The sequence below is a fragment of the Parathielavia appendiculata genome (assembly GCF_033297405.1).
Source record: "Parathielavia appendiculata strain CBS 731.68 unplaced genomic scaffold N657scaffold_7, whole genome shotgun sequence".
Lineage (NCBI taxonomy): Eukaryota > Fungi > Ascomycota > Sordariomycetes > Sordariales > Chaetomiaceae > Parathielavia > Parathielavia appendiculata.
In genome coordinates this window covers 383068-399136 of record NW_026944226.1, presented here as the reverse complement: position 1 = coordinate 399136, position 16069 = coordinate 383068, and the positions used below count along the sequence as shown (strand labels likewise).

General features: G+C 55.2%; 7 protein-coding genes across 7 annotated transcripts; 3 read left to right on the top strand and 4 right to left on the bottom strand.

Moving 5' to 3' along the window:
- Positions 1-1173: 1173 nt before the first annotated feature.
- Positions 1174-3283, top strand: N657DRAFT_681258 (riboflavin synthase domain-like protein; the record flags this gene model as incomplete). The annotated part of the gene is made up of 5 exons (XM_062796367.1): positions 1174-1444; positions 1885-2072; positions 2141-2380; positions 2440-3041; positions 3097-3283. 5 exons carry the CDS (start codon positions 1174-1176, stop codon positions 3281-3283), a joined length of 1488 nt encoding a protein of 495 aa, XP_062646887.1.
- A 200-nt stretch (positions 3284-3483) lies between these two features.
- On the top strand, positions 3484-4664 carry N657DRAFT_645842 (uncharacterized protein). The gene is made up of 2 exons (XM_062793019.1): positions 3484-4013; positions 4083-4664. Exons 1-2 carry the CDS (start codon positions 3941-3943, stop codon positions 4349-4351), a joined length of 342 nt encoding a protein of 113 aa, XP_062646886.1. The 5' UTR covers positions 3484-3940; the 3' UTR covers positions 4352-4664.
- A 215-nt stretch (positions 4665-4879) lies between these two features.
- Positions 4880-5768, bottom strand: N657DRAFT_634316 (uncharacterized protein; the record flags this gene model as incomplete). The annotated part of the gene is made up of 3 exons (XM_062791270.1): positions 4880-5066; positions 5166-5547; positions 5630-5768. 3 exons carry the CDS (start codon positions 5766-5768, stop codon positions 4880-4882), a joined length of 708 nt encoding a protein of 235 aa, XP_062646885.1.
- Positions 5769-8474: 2706 nt separating this feature from the next.
- On the bottom strand, positions 8475-10041 carry N657DRAFT_619706 (SAICAR synthase-like protein). Its single transcript, XM_062790573.1, has 2 exons — positions 9636-10041; positions 8475-9574 (listed from the first exon to the last, which is right to left on the bottom strand). The coding sequence occupies exons 1-2, from the start codon at positions 9927-9929 to the stop codon at positions 8756-8758; spliced, it is 1113 nt and encodes a 370-aa protein (XP_062646884.1). The 5' UTR covers positions 9930-10041; the 3' UTR covers positions 8475-8755.
- Positions 10042-11289: 1248 nt separating this feature from the next.
- Positions 11290-13285, top strand: N657DRAFT_718339 (uncharacterized protein; the record flags this gene model as incomplete). Its single annotated transcript, XM_062797499.1, has 6 exons — positions 11290-11367; positions 11524-11819; positions 11890-11954; positions 12136-12299; positions 12437-12589; positions 12637-13285. The coding sequence occupies 6 exons, from the start codon at positions 11290-11292 to the stop codon at positions 13072-13074; spliced, it is 1194 nt and encodes a 397-aa protein (XP_062646883.1). The 3' UTR covers positions 13075-13285.
- N657DRAFT_448037 (uncharacterized protein) lies at positions 13171-14889 on the bottom strand. Its single transcript, XM_062787424.1, has 3 exons — positions 14267-14889; positions 13536-14075; positions 13171-13478 (listed from the first exon to the last, which is right to left on the bottom strand). The coding sequence occupies exons 1-3, from the start codon at positions 14697-14699 to the stop codon at positions 13267-13269; spliced, it is 1185 nt and encodes a 394-aa protein (XP_062646882.1). The 5' UTR covers positions 14700-14889; the 3' UTR covers positions 13171-13266.
- Positions 14890-15525, bottom strand: N657DRAFT_448031 (uncharacterized protein). Its single transcript, XM_062787423.1, has one exon. It carries the CDS (start codon positions 15413-15415, stop codon positions 15080-15082), a length of 336 nt encoding a protein of 111 aa, XP_062646881.1. The 5' UTR covers positions 15416-15525; the 3' UTR covers positions 14890-15079.
- Between the last annotated feature and the right edge of the window lie 544 nt (positions 15526-16069).

Below are 16069 nucleotides of genomic sequence, written 5' to 3'. Positions count from 1 at the left end.
CGCAGACTGCAGCCAGTGGTATCCTGCTTCAAATCGGCTGGCGGGCTCGGAGGAGAGCGGGCCGAGAAACTGGAATGACTGATGTGGTCCTCCTGATGGATGATCGAGCCGACTCCGGTGTGTGTCACCCTCCGCCGGGTTTCTGCTTGTATCATCCGATTGATGCCAGTGGCAGTATATAATGCGTGTTTGAGAATAACGTTAGCGTTAGATGATGTCTTACTAAGAAGAGTAAGAAAAAGAAAAGACTCAATTCCTCGTTTTGTGTCTTCATGTCCAGCAGTTGTGCGTTGTTCACATGGGTTAAGGTATGGTGAGTTGTGTCATCGTCCGCGAACAGTGGCTTAGGTAGCTTACAGTGGCTTACAGTAGCGCCAATTGCCACAGTTTGATCGACCAGCCGGATTGGGCATGACCGAAAGAAATACCAGCCAATCAGAGAGCGGAGCGCTTGGAACGGTAGTTGTGCTGGGAATGCTACTTGCGGTGGGAATGCTAGTTGACATATCAACGGCAGATTGTATCCCTGGAATGCGAAGTATCATACCCGCCTGGTGCATTTTCCCATTACGGTAGTTAGAACTCGAATCTGAGGAATATTCTTGCATCTACACGGTAGAGGCACAAATGACAGACACGACAATGCAAATACCAGGACCGCCGGGCTACCCGTTCGTGGGGAATGCGCTCGAAGTCGATAAAGGGCTTCCTCTGCGTTCTTGGCAAGCTTGGGCCGATGAGTACGGTAAGAATCATGAGTTCCGTGTACAAGCACATGTGACGGACATGGCTCACGAGCATCACAGGAGAGATATTTCGTGTGACTTTTCCCAGCGGGTCAGCAGTGGTAGTGGTGAGCTATTCTTAGCGACAGCCTGCTCCTCAATCTCATCGCACTGACACGGAATCCTAGAGCTCGCAAAGACTGGTTCACGAGCTTTGCGACGAAAAACGGTTCCGGAAATCCGTCGCGGGAGCGATGAACGAACTCCGAAATGGCGTCCATGACGGCCTCTTCACGGCACGCGAAGGCAAGGCCAACTGGGCAATGGCCCACGGAATTTTGATGCCCGTGTTTGCACCTGCGTCGATCCAGGGCATGTTCGATGAGATGCATGAGATCGCGTCGCAGCTGGAACTCAAGTGGGCGCGGCATGGCCAGACACGCCCATCATGGTCACGGAAGACTTCACGCGCCTGACACTCGATACGCTCGCCCTATGCACCATGGACTTCCGCTTCAACTCGTACTACCACGACGCTCTGCATCCCTTCATCGCGGCTATGGTCAACTCCCTGACCGAGTTGGGTGCACGGGCCGTGCGGCCATTATTAGCGTCCATCTTTTACCGCGAGGCGAACCGCAAGTATTGGGAGGACATCGGGACTTTGCGGCAAACGGCCCAGGGTATCCTGGACTCGCGGAGGAGACACCTTACCGGGCGTAAGGACTTGCTGTCGGCGATGCTGGACGGTGTGGACCCGAAAACGGGCTAGAAACTCATGCGACGCGTCCATCATCGACAACCTCATCAACTTCCTTATTGCTGGTCATGAGACAACCTCAGGCCTGTTGAGCTTCGCCTTTTATTTGCCCATAAAACACCCAGACGCATATCAGAAAGCCCAGGACGAAGTGGACAATGTAGTAGGAAAGGGCTCGATCCGGTTGGAGCATATCAAAAAAGTAGGTACTTTCTCGCCCGTAGGGTTCCTTTCCGCATCCGACGGCTGACCCTTCAGCTCCCTTACATCGCAGCTGTTCTCCGCGAGACACTCCGGCTCTGGCCTACAGTCCCCCTAATCGTACGCTCGGCTAAAGAAGACGGAGTCGTTGGCGGCAAGTACTTTGTACCCAAAGGCCAAAACTTCTAGCTCTCCTAGCCCGGCCCCACGTGGAACCCGTTGTTTACGGCGAGAATGCCAGGGACTTTGTTCCGGACCGCATGCTTGACGAGAACATCGAGCGCCTGACCAAGGAATATCCCGACTGCTGGAAGCCATTCGGTAGCGGCATAGGGGCCTGCATTGGCCGCCTGTTTGCCTGGCAGGCTTCTCCCGCCCGAGGAGACGTGAGACCCATGAACATCTTCTACGGTTCCAACAGGGGACACTTACAGCTCTCGGGACTCCGCCGAAGAAGCACATCAATATCCAGCTGCCCGACGGCATAACTTACAAGGTTGGCGACTACGTCGCCGTACTTCCGTTCAATCCCAAGGAGACCGTCACCAGGGTCATGCGAAAGTTCCAACCCTCTTGGGACTCACACATTACGATTGGCTCCAACAGGTGGACTGCGCTGCCGACGGGCACCCCGATTTCAGTGTACGATGTGCTGGGGTCGTATGTTAAGCTGTCACAGTCAGCAATTAGGAGGGTAAGCACATAAGTAACCAGCCGGATTGCCCTTGAAGACCTTTGCTGACAGATTGCCAGGGCATCTTGCTTGCCGACGCATCCAAAGACGAGGCAACGAAACAGCAGCTGCATACCCTCGCGGGCGACTTGTACGCGAGCGAGATCAGCCTCAAACGCGCATCCATCCTCGACCTGCTCGAAGGGTTCCCCTCCGTGTCCCTTCCCTTCGGCACCTTCCTGTCCCTGCTCCCACTGATGCGCTTACGGCAGTACTCCATCTCCTCGTCGCCCGCCATCAACCCCACTCGCGCAACGCTCGCTTACAGCTTGCTCGAGGGTCCCGCCCTCGCCAACCCGGCTAACAGACACATCGGCGTCGCGACCGCGTACCTCGCGTCCCTTCTACGGGGGGACAGGCTGCTCCTGTCAGTGCGGCCCACCCACACCGCATTCCGCCTGCCAGACGAGATTGAAAGCACGCCCATCATCTGCGTGGCTGCCGGTTCAGGCCTGGCTCCCTTCCGCGACTTTTCCCAGGAACGCGCCGTGCTGCGTGCCAAGGGCAGAGAGCTCGCCCCGGCGCTGCTCTTCTCTGGCTGCTGCGGACCAGAGGTGGATGATTTGTACCGGGACGAGTTCGATGAGTGGCATGGCATGGGCGTGGTGGATGTGCGCAGAGCGTTTAGCCGTGTCGAGGGGGTGCAGGCGTGTGCACGACAGGCTATGGCACGACAGGGAGGAGGTTAAAGGGTTGTGGGAGTGTGGGGCGCGGGTCTATGTGTGTGGCTCGCGGCTCGTGAAGGAGGGGGTCAAACAGGTGATGGGCAAGATTGTGTTGGGAGGTGGGGCCACCGAGGATGAGGTGTCCCAGTGGTACGAGAGCGTGCGGAATGACCGGTATGCCACAAATATGTTTGACTAGAGGAGACGAGGGCAAGTTTGTTGACCGTTTCAAGAGTCGACATGCGATCCGACCCAACCGCTTTCTTGTTACCTCGCAGCGCCCGTTGATACGTAGCCTCGGCCTCCTTTAGCCGGCCCTAAGCCGCGTAGAGGTCCCCCAATTGATGAATCGCGGTTCTTGCTGCTGCCTCCTCCAATCCCGCCCCCGCTACCGTATATCTGCACCATCCGCCACGAGACTCTCTCCGCATGCGGAAGCAGCCGCCGCTGTAGTACCCACCAGTCCTTCATGGTGCTGCTGGGTACCAACCTGCCGACAAGAGCTACGGCCTGCCGGAGGAGCTCCCTCTTCTCGTCCCCCATTTGTATATGCAGTGCCCACCTATGCACAACCCGATGCATCAAATAGGTTCTGCGTACGGATTCCTGTGCCATGGGCTCGCCATGATGCTAGCCGTTGACGAGCTAGAGAAGCGGTGGGGCTCGCGATGGCGCCTACATAAAGAGAGGCAGCTCTTCTCCATGCGGAAGGTCATCATAGACGAGGTTGTGCGGCTCGCCGGCTCTAGGGCAATCAGCAGCACGGGCCAAGGACACCGACAAGGACGAGGTTCGCATTGCGATCATAAACGCTAAATAACGCTTTGGAGACCGCTGGGCGCTTCCTAGTGCCGCAATGCAGCTGTCACTACAGAGTCACCAACACAACGTCAAGACGATGTGTAGCAACTTCCGTTCTACGTTTGGTGGTGAGTTCCTGGTTTCCAGTTGGGCAACGCCGGGAACTAGTATTGGACTCTATTAATTGAACACGGCAGACGACGAGATCAACGCTCTTGGCATAGACGAAATGAAATTCGATACCGACTCTGGACAACTCCCTGAACCGAAACTGTACCAGGATATAATGATGACTCTCTATTTTCAAGTCAAAGTCATCCGAGTTGCTGATGCAGACATTGCCCAGCTCGAGGGTTTATTTGGGCAGCTCTCTGTTACACCTATTACCAGAAGCGTGACCGTGCCCACGAACCAGCTCGGGGGAGGAACTTCTACGTCGACAGAAACAGAATCGTTGCGCAGATGAACGGCCCCACCTGGAAGGCCAAGTCGCAGCAGGTGATTGTGTTAAAGAGCATGATATCCAAGTTGGAGGGGATCTCGGGGACGGGGTCACGTACCAGCGGACGCGGGTTGGGGTGAACGAATAGGCGACATGATGCACGAGGTAGTACGGGATATGAAGGCGGTATTGGGCGACTTGCTAATGGTGGGGGGAGACGATTTCGGCACAGTGCCAGCTTCGAATGGGCGCGGATTGAGGACGACCACAGCGACGACAGGGTGGATGATTTACATGTATTGACTGGCAAGTCTGGCAGTCGCTTTTGATTATTCCACGGCCCACCTTATGGAATAAGGTAATGAGTTTCTAACATCACAGCAGCATTCGCTATAGGAATGCGATGCACGATTATCGTCATGCTAATCGGGGTGATGGCAAATCGCTGTAGAAGAGAGCCTAAGTGACAGCTTTACAAACCAGATTTCCTTCAATGCCTTCCTAACAAACTACTGTAGTTATGAATAACACGGCCTGTTGCCATTCATCTAATTATCCATCAACCTTCACCTTGGTCACACCCGTCTCCCCGTCCGGTGCCATCTGCCTGAACATGCTCATGGGATCGAAAAACACCTCAACCTTTTGCAGCTGCAGCTTGTCATTGACCTCAGCCACCGCGATGCCCTCAATATCGATTGGTCCTCCATGCGCCTTGATCGTGACCTTTTCGCCCTTGCTGCAACACATACGAAAACCCTCCATCAGCACTCGTTCGTATCAAAAGCCACAGCAAAAAAATCAACAAGACGGGAAAAGAAAGGGAAAAGAAACATACTTGTTAGTCCCCGTATAATCCTCCTTCATAGTTCCCCAATGCCGCCAGCGGAACGCGACCTTGGGCGGGCCGGCGTACACCTCGAGCACCTCCCAGGCGAACGTGGGCATCATGCGCTTGAAGGTCTTATGTGACGCGTCAAAGGTCGACCGCACGGGACAATAGTACTCGTTGGGCTCGATGATGGCGTTGTACGTGCCGACCTGCAGCATGTGCTCGGCCGACTGCGGGGCGCCGCCGTTGACCGAGAAGGTGTAGGTCGACCGGTCGATGGTGCGCCAATCGTCGAGCGACACCTTGTAGCTGGCCTCGATCTCCCAGTTCTTGACGAGCTTCTCGACCAGGTCCGGGAGGGAGCCCGCTTGATGGGAGCTTCGCTTGGCTGGCGGGGTGTGTTAGTGAGACTTGGACTCTCACGGGGGGGAAGATGGGTCCAAAAAAGAAGGGGGCGGGAGGTGACACACTCTCAGACCAGATCTTGCGCGTCTTGCTGTAATCGGGGGCTCGGCCATGGCGCCAGTTGACATCGATATCCTTCAGCACAGCGTCGGCGTCGAGGACATAGTCCGGCAGCCCCGGAGTCTCAGTCTCAGCAGTGGCCATCTTGGTTCGTGAATCGAGAGGGAAGCAAGTTCCGGATGCTTATATGGCCCTTGTGATTTTGAAGTTGTGAAACCTGGTCCGACAGAAGCAACTTGAGCAAGTTCGAGGGTCACATGTACTGCAGAGTCTAGATTCAAGAAACAAAACGAAAGAGGCAACACCGATCAGGACGACGGTTCCTTGTCCGCATTCATATGCAATCCTCCACTGCCTACCTCCCGTCAGCTGCCTGAGTAGGTACAACGGAATCATGGATGGGTCCTCGCGCGGCCCGTTGGTTCCAACTTCTTCTCCCGCTGCATACCAACCCCTGATCCCCGTCGCCGAGCTCTCCGGAGGGTGGCCTGGATGCACATGGTTCCCTGGGAGTAATAAAGCGGGACCTTCCTCAACACTTCAGTGAAACACCCAACAAGCAAAAACAGACTTCAGGCGGGGTATAGTGCATTGGAATCCATGCGCCACTTGACAGAGTGGAGGTCCAAGACTGCAACTGGGTGGCGAGGCAGAAAGAGATCCGTATATAGGGGTATATGAGGTATGCGAACCCCTATTTCTCTGCGTCCTCGGCATCCAGGACCTGTTGAGCGATTGGCCGAGGGCCCGCTTCCTGATACTTCGTTGATGCAGTCCATGCCCACTGCAGCTTACACATGCATATGTGGGTGGTGTTCGGTTAAACGGTTGTACCGTGAATGTGAGAGAAAGCCTCGGAAAATGGGGGGTTTCGGCTGGCTCGAACAGTCCAGAAGATCAGGGTCCAGACTGGGGGGAGGCACCAGGTATTGTATCCGTAAAGTATCTGCCAGGAAGAAATGCCACGCCGTATTCCAGATAGTGCGGCAAAACTCTGCCAGAACTTAAAGCACCTCACAGCCCGCCGGGCATACTCGAGTCTCAGGCCGAGAAGCATCCAGGCGGCACAGCACACCCGGCCCACAACAACCCAAAGGGTGTTGACCCGGATGTTTCCCTCCGCTGTACAACAAAAAAAATGCTCATAGGTAGCTCAGGGAACAGCGACCATATTCATCTCTGCCCAGCCGGCTTAAGCGACGGGGTCAAAGTAACACCAGACAGAAAACGCACCTTCACACGAAGTCCTCCAAGGCAAGCGTCACGAAAAAGTAGGCGGAAAAGGGAAGATGCGAAGATGATATGAGACTCCTTCCAACGGCGTTACACTGCATGCAACAGCGTTGCACCGCGTGCCGCTAATTGCGACGCTGGTGGGGAGCCTACATGCAGGAAACAACGGCGGGGTGCCGCCCCCAGCCCCTTTTTAGCGCTGCGACATCGATCTCGCAGGGGCCCGAAGCCATGCAAAACATGTGTCCTCCTGTCCTCTGTCCAATCCAAGGACAGGGAAAACAAATCGCAGTGTGAGAAAGATCCCTCACATGGCCACGATCGTCTGATAAAGCTGTTTGGTAAGGATTGCCGGGTATATCTGTTGGAAAGGAGCCGCTGATTGCCATAGTCGTCCTCCTCCACTTCTTTGCACCTTTCACGATCCGCCGCCAATTTGAATCAGGTAGTCTTCAAAATCCGGTCCGTCTGCTTCGTCATGTGGCAAGGTCTTTTTGATATTAGTTGCGTTCGTGAAACTGTCACGCCCCGTTGATGAAACGTCGCCGGACCCTGAGAAAAGGAGTCGTACTGATGGATTCCACCATGAGATCTCAACATCATCCTCCGTTTCCGCTGCATGTCCACGGCCCAGATTCGTAAACACACTGCCGCAAGTCAGATGGCTGAATCCACGCGCCCGTGTTCACTAACTTCATAACCGTAGCTGATACTATTCGCTGGAGGGTAATCAGGAATCCTCCTTGCTGAAGAGGACATGGGGGAGCGGCGGGCCTCCACGATTGTGAGAATTGCCGCTGACTCGGTTCAAGCCGTCCACGAAAGAATCAACGGCGTCGTCCGAGACTAGGTGCGTGCTCTTGTCACTTGCGTTCGCCCGGCATACCATACACCGGCTTGCCGGCGGCGTCTCATTTCATATTGTTCCGCCAGAAGAACTCGTTTCACGATACAAAAGACCGTGTTCTGACGCTGAAGATCGTATCCTGTGTGAGAGCGCATGTCATGGTGGGCGGTTCAATGATGGTATAGACCAGATACAGGAACGCAGACGTATGACGTATTAAGTCGTCGGCCGAGAGCGTTGGGTGGTTCCCGATCCAACTCGATATGCGGGCAACGGCTTGAAGGTGTAATTCCTGGCGTTGTCGGATAAGTGGGGGTGTTGAAAACGGGCCTCAGACGAAGCTGGCCGTAGGCCGCCCACATCAACATCTGCACTGAAGGAAGCTGGATGTCATAAGCGCTGGTCAAGGAGAGCCGAACGGGTGCCAGTTAAAACGATCCGGGCGGACGTGGGGATTTCTGCTCCCATGCCTCTGCTCCATCCATCGTCGTGAAGCAAAGTATTTGTGCTTTCCCGACCGAGATTAAAGCGAAAATGCTGTTAAGTGACAGCGACTGGATTCGGAGACGTGTGATGCCAGTGAGTCCTGCAAGCCCAGCGTCCCTCGGGAGGGCGTCGTTGGTTTTTTTATCGCAATGAGTCTCGAACGCGTCTCCGGTCCAAGGCTGTGAGAACTCTGTCGTGCCGATGTTGCTTGGTGTAGGATAGCCTGCAACCAGGTCAGTAGTTGGCTCCTTGAAGAGAGGCGGTAAGGATTATTTTAACTGGAAATCAGGATCGTCAGTAAGGTACATCTGACGGCCACGGCCCTAACACTAACCGATGATGTGAACAATCCATAGGCAAGTTGTGCGCTGGTCGATTAGAAAGGATGGAGGACGTGGAGACATATTGACCAACGATCAACCCCTTTCGGAGACACATTGCGAATTCCATTGGAAGGAACAAAGAAACCAAGCGCAGATTTGGATTGCTCTAGACCAGTAAAACAGAAAACCGCAACTCTGGGTATCACCTAGATGAACAATACACTTATCCACCGGCATCTGCTTCAGTCGTCTTTGATCTCCACAATGCTCCTGCACATCTTGAGGAACCGCTCCCGGTACTCGTCCGGTGTGGTGGTGATACTCATGGGGCCGTGCTTGAATAAGACGTTCCAGAGATTGATTAGAAACGTCATGAACTTCGCATGTACCTTGTGCTTGGCCCAGAAAAAGTCCAGAATCGAGGCGCGGAAGATATACTTCCCATCGGTTGAAGTAACTCCCGTCCTCCAGGTCGGTGGCGAGGGGGGAACTGACGGCGGATTGGTAGGAACCATGCTTGATTCCGCCGGCGTGGGCATCGCGGTATCCGCCTGCTGAGGTGCGCTCATGCGTACCAGGAAAAGTGAATAATCCACAGCATTGTGCTCTGCAAGCAGCTTCGTGTCGGCTTCCAGGCTCGCGAAGAAGTCGTCTGCCTGCTCCCGACGGAGAACAATCTTGTCGTGAAACTCATCGGCGAGCCTGCTCTTGGTCGCCTCACTCGTGAGCGCGCCGCCAGCGATATCTCTCTCTGGATAGAAATACGAGGTCGGCTTCAGGTCCCAGTTCTCCCAATCCGCCTCGCCTCGTCTTTTGGCCTCTTCCCGCCCATACATGACGTTATCCATGACGATGTGGTGGGAGGGTGCCGAACGGAGGATGCGTCCAACGGACCAGCCCGACGCGCCGAGTAAGTCACAGATGCGGACCAGGAGAGAGCGGGGATGGGTCGCCATGTATTCAACATACGGTGTCAAGAGATCCTCGCTGAAGAATGAGTGTTCGGAATGCCGGGGGAGAGACTTGACGAGGTACTTTTGGTCGGTCGTGGAATAGAACGTCTTGAGACAACAGCATGTCAGCTTTGCATGAGGTGAAGCAGAGAGACTTGGCTCAACCCACTGAACCAGAGAAGCCCATATCTCCAATCGCTTTCAGGGACTCGCCTCCAGCCCTGCCTTCGTCCGTCCGAAAGGATGTGGTGTAGTCATCGTCACTGACGTCCCAATAGTTCCGGCGTAGATTTGCGAAATCTGCCGGACGCACTTTGCAGAGCACCAGTTGGTAGAGAGAAAAGAAGGCCGAAAAGAGGGCGAGTAGGAGCCCAAGTGGACCGCTCGAGTGTTTGTTGTTGGCACCGTTTGTCTTGACAATTGCATGCACGATCGACCGCGCGATTTTTTCCTGTCTGCCCATCGTCGCAAACGGGCCCCGGAACCTGGAATACTGCGTTGATTGCAAGCTTTAGTGGAGCGAGTTATTCAGCGTCGCGTGATGGAGTTGGGGACTTGGTTTCCGGTTGATAAAGCATCGCCGATGACGTCAATGGTCTCGGCCCGTCGCCGGGTGGGGGCGGCTTTGAGCCGCATTCGTGGCCCACTAACCCCACCCTGCAACGACAACGCTTCACATCTCCGTAGAGAGAATTCCGGGCCGGATGCTTTAGCTGTATGGGGTAGAGCTTGTTCGGCTCTCTCTGCACAAGCAACTAAGTTGGAGGCACTTACCCAATCCTGATTTCCCTTCCTGTTCCATCACTTCAATCTTGAGGGCGGCGGCACGCTGGCCGAGTCGACTCCAAACATTTCGAGAACTCATACAGGGTGATGTCAAGACAAAAAGTGAACATGCACATACCTCGAATGCTCGTCCGCAATGCTCGTCCGCACGCGTCGCGTAATCATCCGGGCCCCAGGTTCCTCTTCCTCCCATACCGCCTCCTCCCTCCACTCTTTTATACCACCCCCCAATACTCCCAACCCGACCATCACAACATCCCAACCCACCCCCTACAGCATCCCAATCCACCCATTGCTTCCAAGGTTGTCCTAAGCGTCTACGAGAAAGATACCAGCCCCCGGTACTCGGATTGTCCTCCTCTTCAGAGCCTGTTCGCGTAGAAAAACGTTTCGTCGTGTCGATGGCGCCGACTCGAGCGAATTCGGGCCTGTTCCTCCCCACTAACCTGTGTGCGTGGGCTGTCCCGGATTCCAGGTATAGGTAGTATTCGTCCTTCGTGTAAAGTCCTATCCGTCCTTCGTGTAAGCCTGGTCGCATAGGCTGACGCAAATTCCCATGTAGTAGTATCCATTCCTCCCTACCAAGCCTGTTTCGCGTGGGCTGTCGCAAATTCCAAATAGTAGTCCACCGCTGTTCACTGCCCGTATATAGTTGATTCCCCCTTGCGGAGTCTTTTCGCATGAGTATGTCGTCGGCTCCGACTGGTACTGTCAGTGTTTTGTTTCTGGGAAAGGTCGAAGGCAGGAGCGCGACGGAAGCGAAGAAAGCTGGAACGTAAAAGACAGACTTACTTATTGACGTAGACTGAGTGTTTATCGGTATCCGCTTCTTGTTGATGTTGTTGTTGCTGGAATTGCCGTGTTCCTAAACGCGTTGCGTTTTGTTAGTGACCAATGCTCGGCGAAATGCGTGCCACAATCACGAATGCAGAGAGATGGCATCGGATGACGACTACAGCACGAGGCCGCCGGTGCCGTAGGGCCCCCACATGTGTTTGCCTCCGCTGGCGACGTAGCCCTGGGCCCCGTTCTCAGCCATGGAGCAGCCGATGAAGCCAATCCTGGGGTCAGTGGTGGCTGGCCGCTTGAAGAAGGGGATGGTCGTGGAGAGGCCGGTGAGGAAGGTCCGCTCCGAAACATGCCTTACATGCCTTACATGCCGGCAGCGGGAAAAGGGGGCAAGTGGAACTCAACACCATTGCATCCCTGTTGATGGGGGGTCTCAGTCAACTGCCTCAGGGCTAACATTTCAACTCCTTTTTGGCCACTAGTGTGATCTCATGCAACCCACGTGCACCCAGTGCGTGAAGGCCGGCCTCAAGTGCACGGGGCACGACACTCGACGCGTCTTCGTTGTAATCACGCCCGGGTGCCGGCAAGCAGGATACAGGGCCCGTGCCGGGGCCCGGACGCTCGGCATCACCGACCCCAGCCTCCTGGCACGGCCCGAGGATGAGAGGAGCATCATCAACCTGTCTCGGGAGGCCTTCTATCCCGCTGGACGTCCTCTCCCCGCCAGCGCCGTCAGGAGCTACACCTGTACTTGGGCTGAGACCGTCCGCAAGATGTAAGCCCCAATCGCGAGGACGAGCCCCCGCAAAATGCCGGGCGGCGAACTGTCTGGTTGTGACGGGCAGACGCCATGGCGGCGTCGAGCGGATGTTCAGGGAACCGTCGACGCTTTATAGGAAAGCATCGTGTGGTGTGAGGAACTCGTTGAGAACTTGAATGCCGCATGGCGCCGCAAGCGACGCGTCCATAGCGACCATCAGGTTGCTGTCTATGTTCGAAGCATGTACCTACCTAGGTAATTAGCTTCTTGCCATAACAGCTCAGGAGGGGCGAACCGAGATAACTCACTGATATCCCACCCCAATGACAAGCCCTCTCCCCGCCGGGAAATGAGCGGCAGCTCGCCCACGAAGCCCCGCGGCCTCACCATGCTGGCGAGCATGCTGGCGAGCTGGCCTTGTTCATCACGAGAACCCCAGCAGCACACCTCGACGGCGATGCACACCACATGTTCGCGGATGAAAGAATGGAGCTAGTGAGTGGTCTCCGTCTGTTGAAATATCAAAATCATGTTCGAATCGGTGTTGCCAGGTCCCCTAAACTCACGCATTATTTTTCCCATGTGGTGGTCAGATAGGTGGTTAGGCCATGTCTACACTGCTGCAACGCAAGCACCTGACGCTGAGTAATTCAGAGTGGAAAACCACCCCCTGGGCAGCAATCCCCAAGAACTTCAAGGACATCCCCGTCGACGTCCTGGTCGACATGCGCGGGCTCGTCCAAACCTATGACAAGATACAGTCTTGCACCGAGGCAAGCGAGCAGGTCGCGCTGCGCTTCCCCCTCGAACACAGGTGCTGGGAGCACGACAGGCAACTCATGACCTGGGCTCGCTCGCTACGCGCGACCCCGCCTCCGCCACGCGTCATGCCCGTCCCGAGGAGTCGCGACAGCTGCCCGCCGATCCGGCAGACCTAGTTACCCACGTGGCCCAAGTGCATGGCATGATCTTGTTTTGGACCACCTCCCTCGTGCTGGACAGCATTCCCCGGGTCGTCTCGGGACCGCAGGCCAAACCCCCCGAGCCCGCAAATCCGGCGCAGCATGTCCGCCGGGTCGTCGATGCCATCCCCATCCTCCTCCGCTCCGACGCGGAACTGTATGGACAACAAAGCGCGGCGGTCCCACTTGAGGTTGCTCTGAACTACACCACTGCCTTTGGCTCCTTGTCACACGAGAGCGGCGAGCTTGTCGAAGCTTTGAAAAGCCTGAAAGAGGAATGCTCAGGAAGCTCAGCAATGGCATCTTAACCACAGAATTTGATTGAGGGACGGCTATTTTGGTACATGTAGTTATATCATTGCCCAATGGCTGTACCGAGTTACCCCTGACTGTGATCAGCCGCTGGTAGTTTTCCGCTCGCCTAAAACGGTCGTAAGGAAACAATCAACCTCCGGCTTCTACGGGACCTTCTAGCATTGCCTGCATTCCCTGAGTGAGCCTCACCGTTTGCCCCTTCTGCCCCTGCGTTTCTCATTTATCTTCTGTTTCAATTTGTCGGCCTCAACGTTGCGCTCTGCTTCCCTGGACCCTGCCAGGCCTGCCTCAGACTGCTTTGCCTCGCCCCGCTCTGTCTCAATCCGCCTGTCGATGCTCTCGACGTTAGCGCTTAATGACTCCACTAGTTCCTCCCCATCGCAAACAAACCTGTATTCTGTTCATGACCTGGTCAGTCAAACCTGCCTAGTCCGAGTGTATCCATCTGACTTACTGAACAGTTTCGTGCCCGGTGCTGCATCCGCCTCCTCCACCTCAATTTCAGTGCGACCGGATCTCGTCAGAGAGCGGTCGTCTACGTTGCCAGTAGTACCCGGTTTTGACTTGACTCGCTTGTTCACAAGTTCTAGGACCTTCGATAGATCCTGTCCCGCCTTTTCTATCGTGAGCTTCACGATGGTCGATTCAATCTGATCCTGGACATCAGGCGATTTATTCATCTGCTCTCTCATATGAGCAGGTATCAGCGCGGCAACCGTCTTCCTGTATATTTGCAGCCGTCGTATCAGGGGTGCCGAAGCGTCGAGGCCGCCTACTGGCGGGACGCGAATCATGCACTTGAGCTCCCCGAAGGAGCCCTCGACGGTGGAGAGTTGGTCGAATCCAAACTTGGCGTATAAGCCAACTGCCGCTTGAGAAGCATAGGCGAAACCGATAGCGACATGCTTGTCCATGTATTCACAGGCTTCCTCAACCAGGCGTGAGCCTACGCCCAGGCGCCAGAATTTGGGCCGGACAAAGAGCTGGAGGACGCCTGCATGCGTTGGATCAGTTTGTGAAATATAAAGCCAAGAAAGAAAGGAAAGAAGGGAAAAAAGCTATGGAAAATAATAAAGATGAAGAAGAAAAAATGAGAAAAAAAAGGAAGAGAGAGAAAAAAAGAACATGGGAGAAAGCGTAGAAGTCTTGCTCATGGCAGATTAGGGTCGAGGGGCATCCACTTACGGCAAATGAGGAAATCGTCCAACTCCATGCGCCGATAGATGTGCTCTCGAGCCTTGTTCATGCCGTCACATAGCACCAGCCAGTACTCCATATCCATGGTGCTCGGCGCCCCCATGTCGGCCGGGGTGAGTTCTCCGCGGCGAAACAGTTTCAACGCCGTTTCCGAGTTCGCCTTGGCCTCTTCTGCCTCGCTGCCCCATTCAAAAAGGCACCTGATGTAGCCCACGGGCCAGTCCCCTCCGCCTTGAACATGGGCCCCGTACGTCGCGCCAGTCTCGGATTTAATATCTTCTTCCATCAGCCACAGGCCCTCGGCACACCACGTAGCGACCTCCATTCTGCCTATCTCCTCTTGTGTCCAAAACCCCGGCTGAGCTGGACCTCTGCGCAGGGAGGGGAAAAGATGGTTTGCGATGGTTTCCAGGCCCTGCATGAAGGCCGGTACCGCGATGCCGTAAGCAAGTCGAAAGGCGTTTACTTCTACTTCGGATGGGACGTATGCGTCGTCGCTCGTCACAGAAGGAGAGGAAGGGGCCGGCTCGTGGACGCCGCTGCTGTCGGCGACACTCCGGGTGCTGTCGGGGAGGGAGGACTCGGTTTGTCCCGACACGGATGCAGTTCTCGGGATTGGCTCGCCCGGCAGGGTTGCATTCGCCGGGGCCGATGCCGAGGTTTCGAGTGGGGAGGTTTCGCCTTGTCTCGATGCCTCCTCAACTTTCCCGGCTGTTTCCGGCGGGACACCGAATTCCGTCCGACTTGTCTCGGCTTGAGTGCTATCGATGTGGCGTTGGCCAGCTTCCGTCGTCACGGTGGTCAGGGTGGCCGCATCGATCTGGGTGCGCGTCCCAGTATGGCCGGCCCTGTGCGTTTCTGGGAAATCCTCAGTCTGCAAAGAGGCGTCGACGTATGGATTATGAGGTGCGTTCTGCTAGGACTCGACCCGAGTATTAGTCTGCGTGAAGGCCTCGACATATGGGATGTGAGGCGCCCTCTGCTGATAGGCGCTGGTTGGAGGGATCGCCCCGTGCACGTTTTCGGCGTTAGGAGAAGTGGAAAAACTAGAACAGGGCACAACTTCGTCATGGGTGAGCGTGATCCATGTGTCGGCGGATGCGTTGTGGCTGGCGGCATCGGCTTGTGCGTTGCCATGCTGTGCTTCGACGCCGTGGAGGTTGACGTTTGAAGCACAGTCCCGCCCGGACGAGGTTAATGTGAGAGATGGCATACTGAATATATCTACCGAATGGTATAGGAGTAGCGCTGGTCGGGTGACGAGTCGGAGGGATGGTTTTGGGGGATGGGGTGGATGTCAGGTTGTTTGGGTATGAAACGCGGTGATCGAAATCATTGGATTTTGTTTTGAATTTGAAATGGCAGGCACTCCCATTACTCGGTGGGAAGGACGCAGCTCACACAGTTCTGAGCCCAGCAACTTTAGTCAGCAGTCTTCTCCAAGGCTCGAGACAATTCAACGATTTGGATCATGTGGAAGATTGATTTGACCGCACCAAGCTGTGTTTTGAGGTCAAAAATTGACCTTGGACTTGATTTGATTAAAACTACGAATTGCATCTGTAGTTCAAAAACACACATACCCCTAACCCTGGTAAATCTTCCTTCCACCCATATCCTCAAGGTCTGCAACCCTCTAGCTCCCTGGCAATGGCAATGGTAATGGTTAGAAACACCCAGAAAGCTTTTTGGGTTTGCTGAAGAGAGCCTCTGTATCCTCGCGGGCTGTGCTCGGTTTGTAGGTGCCAAGATGAACTTGTATGTTGAGGGCATTGTAGTGCCGCGGCCACG

Coding starts and splice junctions, on each gene's coding strand:
- N657DRAFT_645842 (XM_062793019.1), top strand. CDS start 3,941: ATGCAGCTGTCACTACAGAGTCACCAACACAACGTCAAGACGATGTGT. Junction 4,014..4,082: donor CTTCCGTTCTACGTTTGGTG/GTGAGTTCCTGG, acceptor TGAACACGGCAG/ACGACGAGATCAACGCTCTT.
- N657DRAFT_619706 (XM_062790573.1), bottom strand. CDS start 9,929: ATGGGCAGACAGGAAAAAATCGCGCGGTCGATCGTGCATGCAATTGTC. Junction 9,575..9,635: donor ATATGGGCTTCTCTGGTTCA/GTGGGTTGAGCC, acceptor TGTTGTCTCAAG/ACGTTCTATTCCACGACCGA.
- N657DRAFT_448037 (XM_062787424.1), bottom strand. CDS start 14,699: ATGCAGGGCCTGGAAACCATCGCAAACCATCTTTTCCCCTCCCTGCGC. Junction 14,076..14,266: donor GGACGATTTCCTCATTTGCC/GTAAGTGGATGC, acceptor CAACGCATGCAG/GCGTCCTCCAGCTCTTTGTC. Junction 13,479..13,535: donor ACCGGGCACGAAACTGTTCA/GTAAGTCAGATG, acceptor GGTCATGAACAG/AATACAGGTTTGTTTGCGAT.
- N657DRAFT_448031 (XM_062787423.1), bottom strand. CDS start 15,415: ATGGCAACGCACAAGCCGATGCCGCCAGCCACAACGCATCCGCCGACA.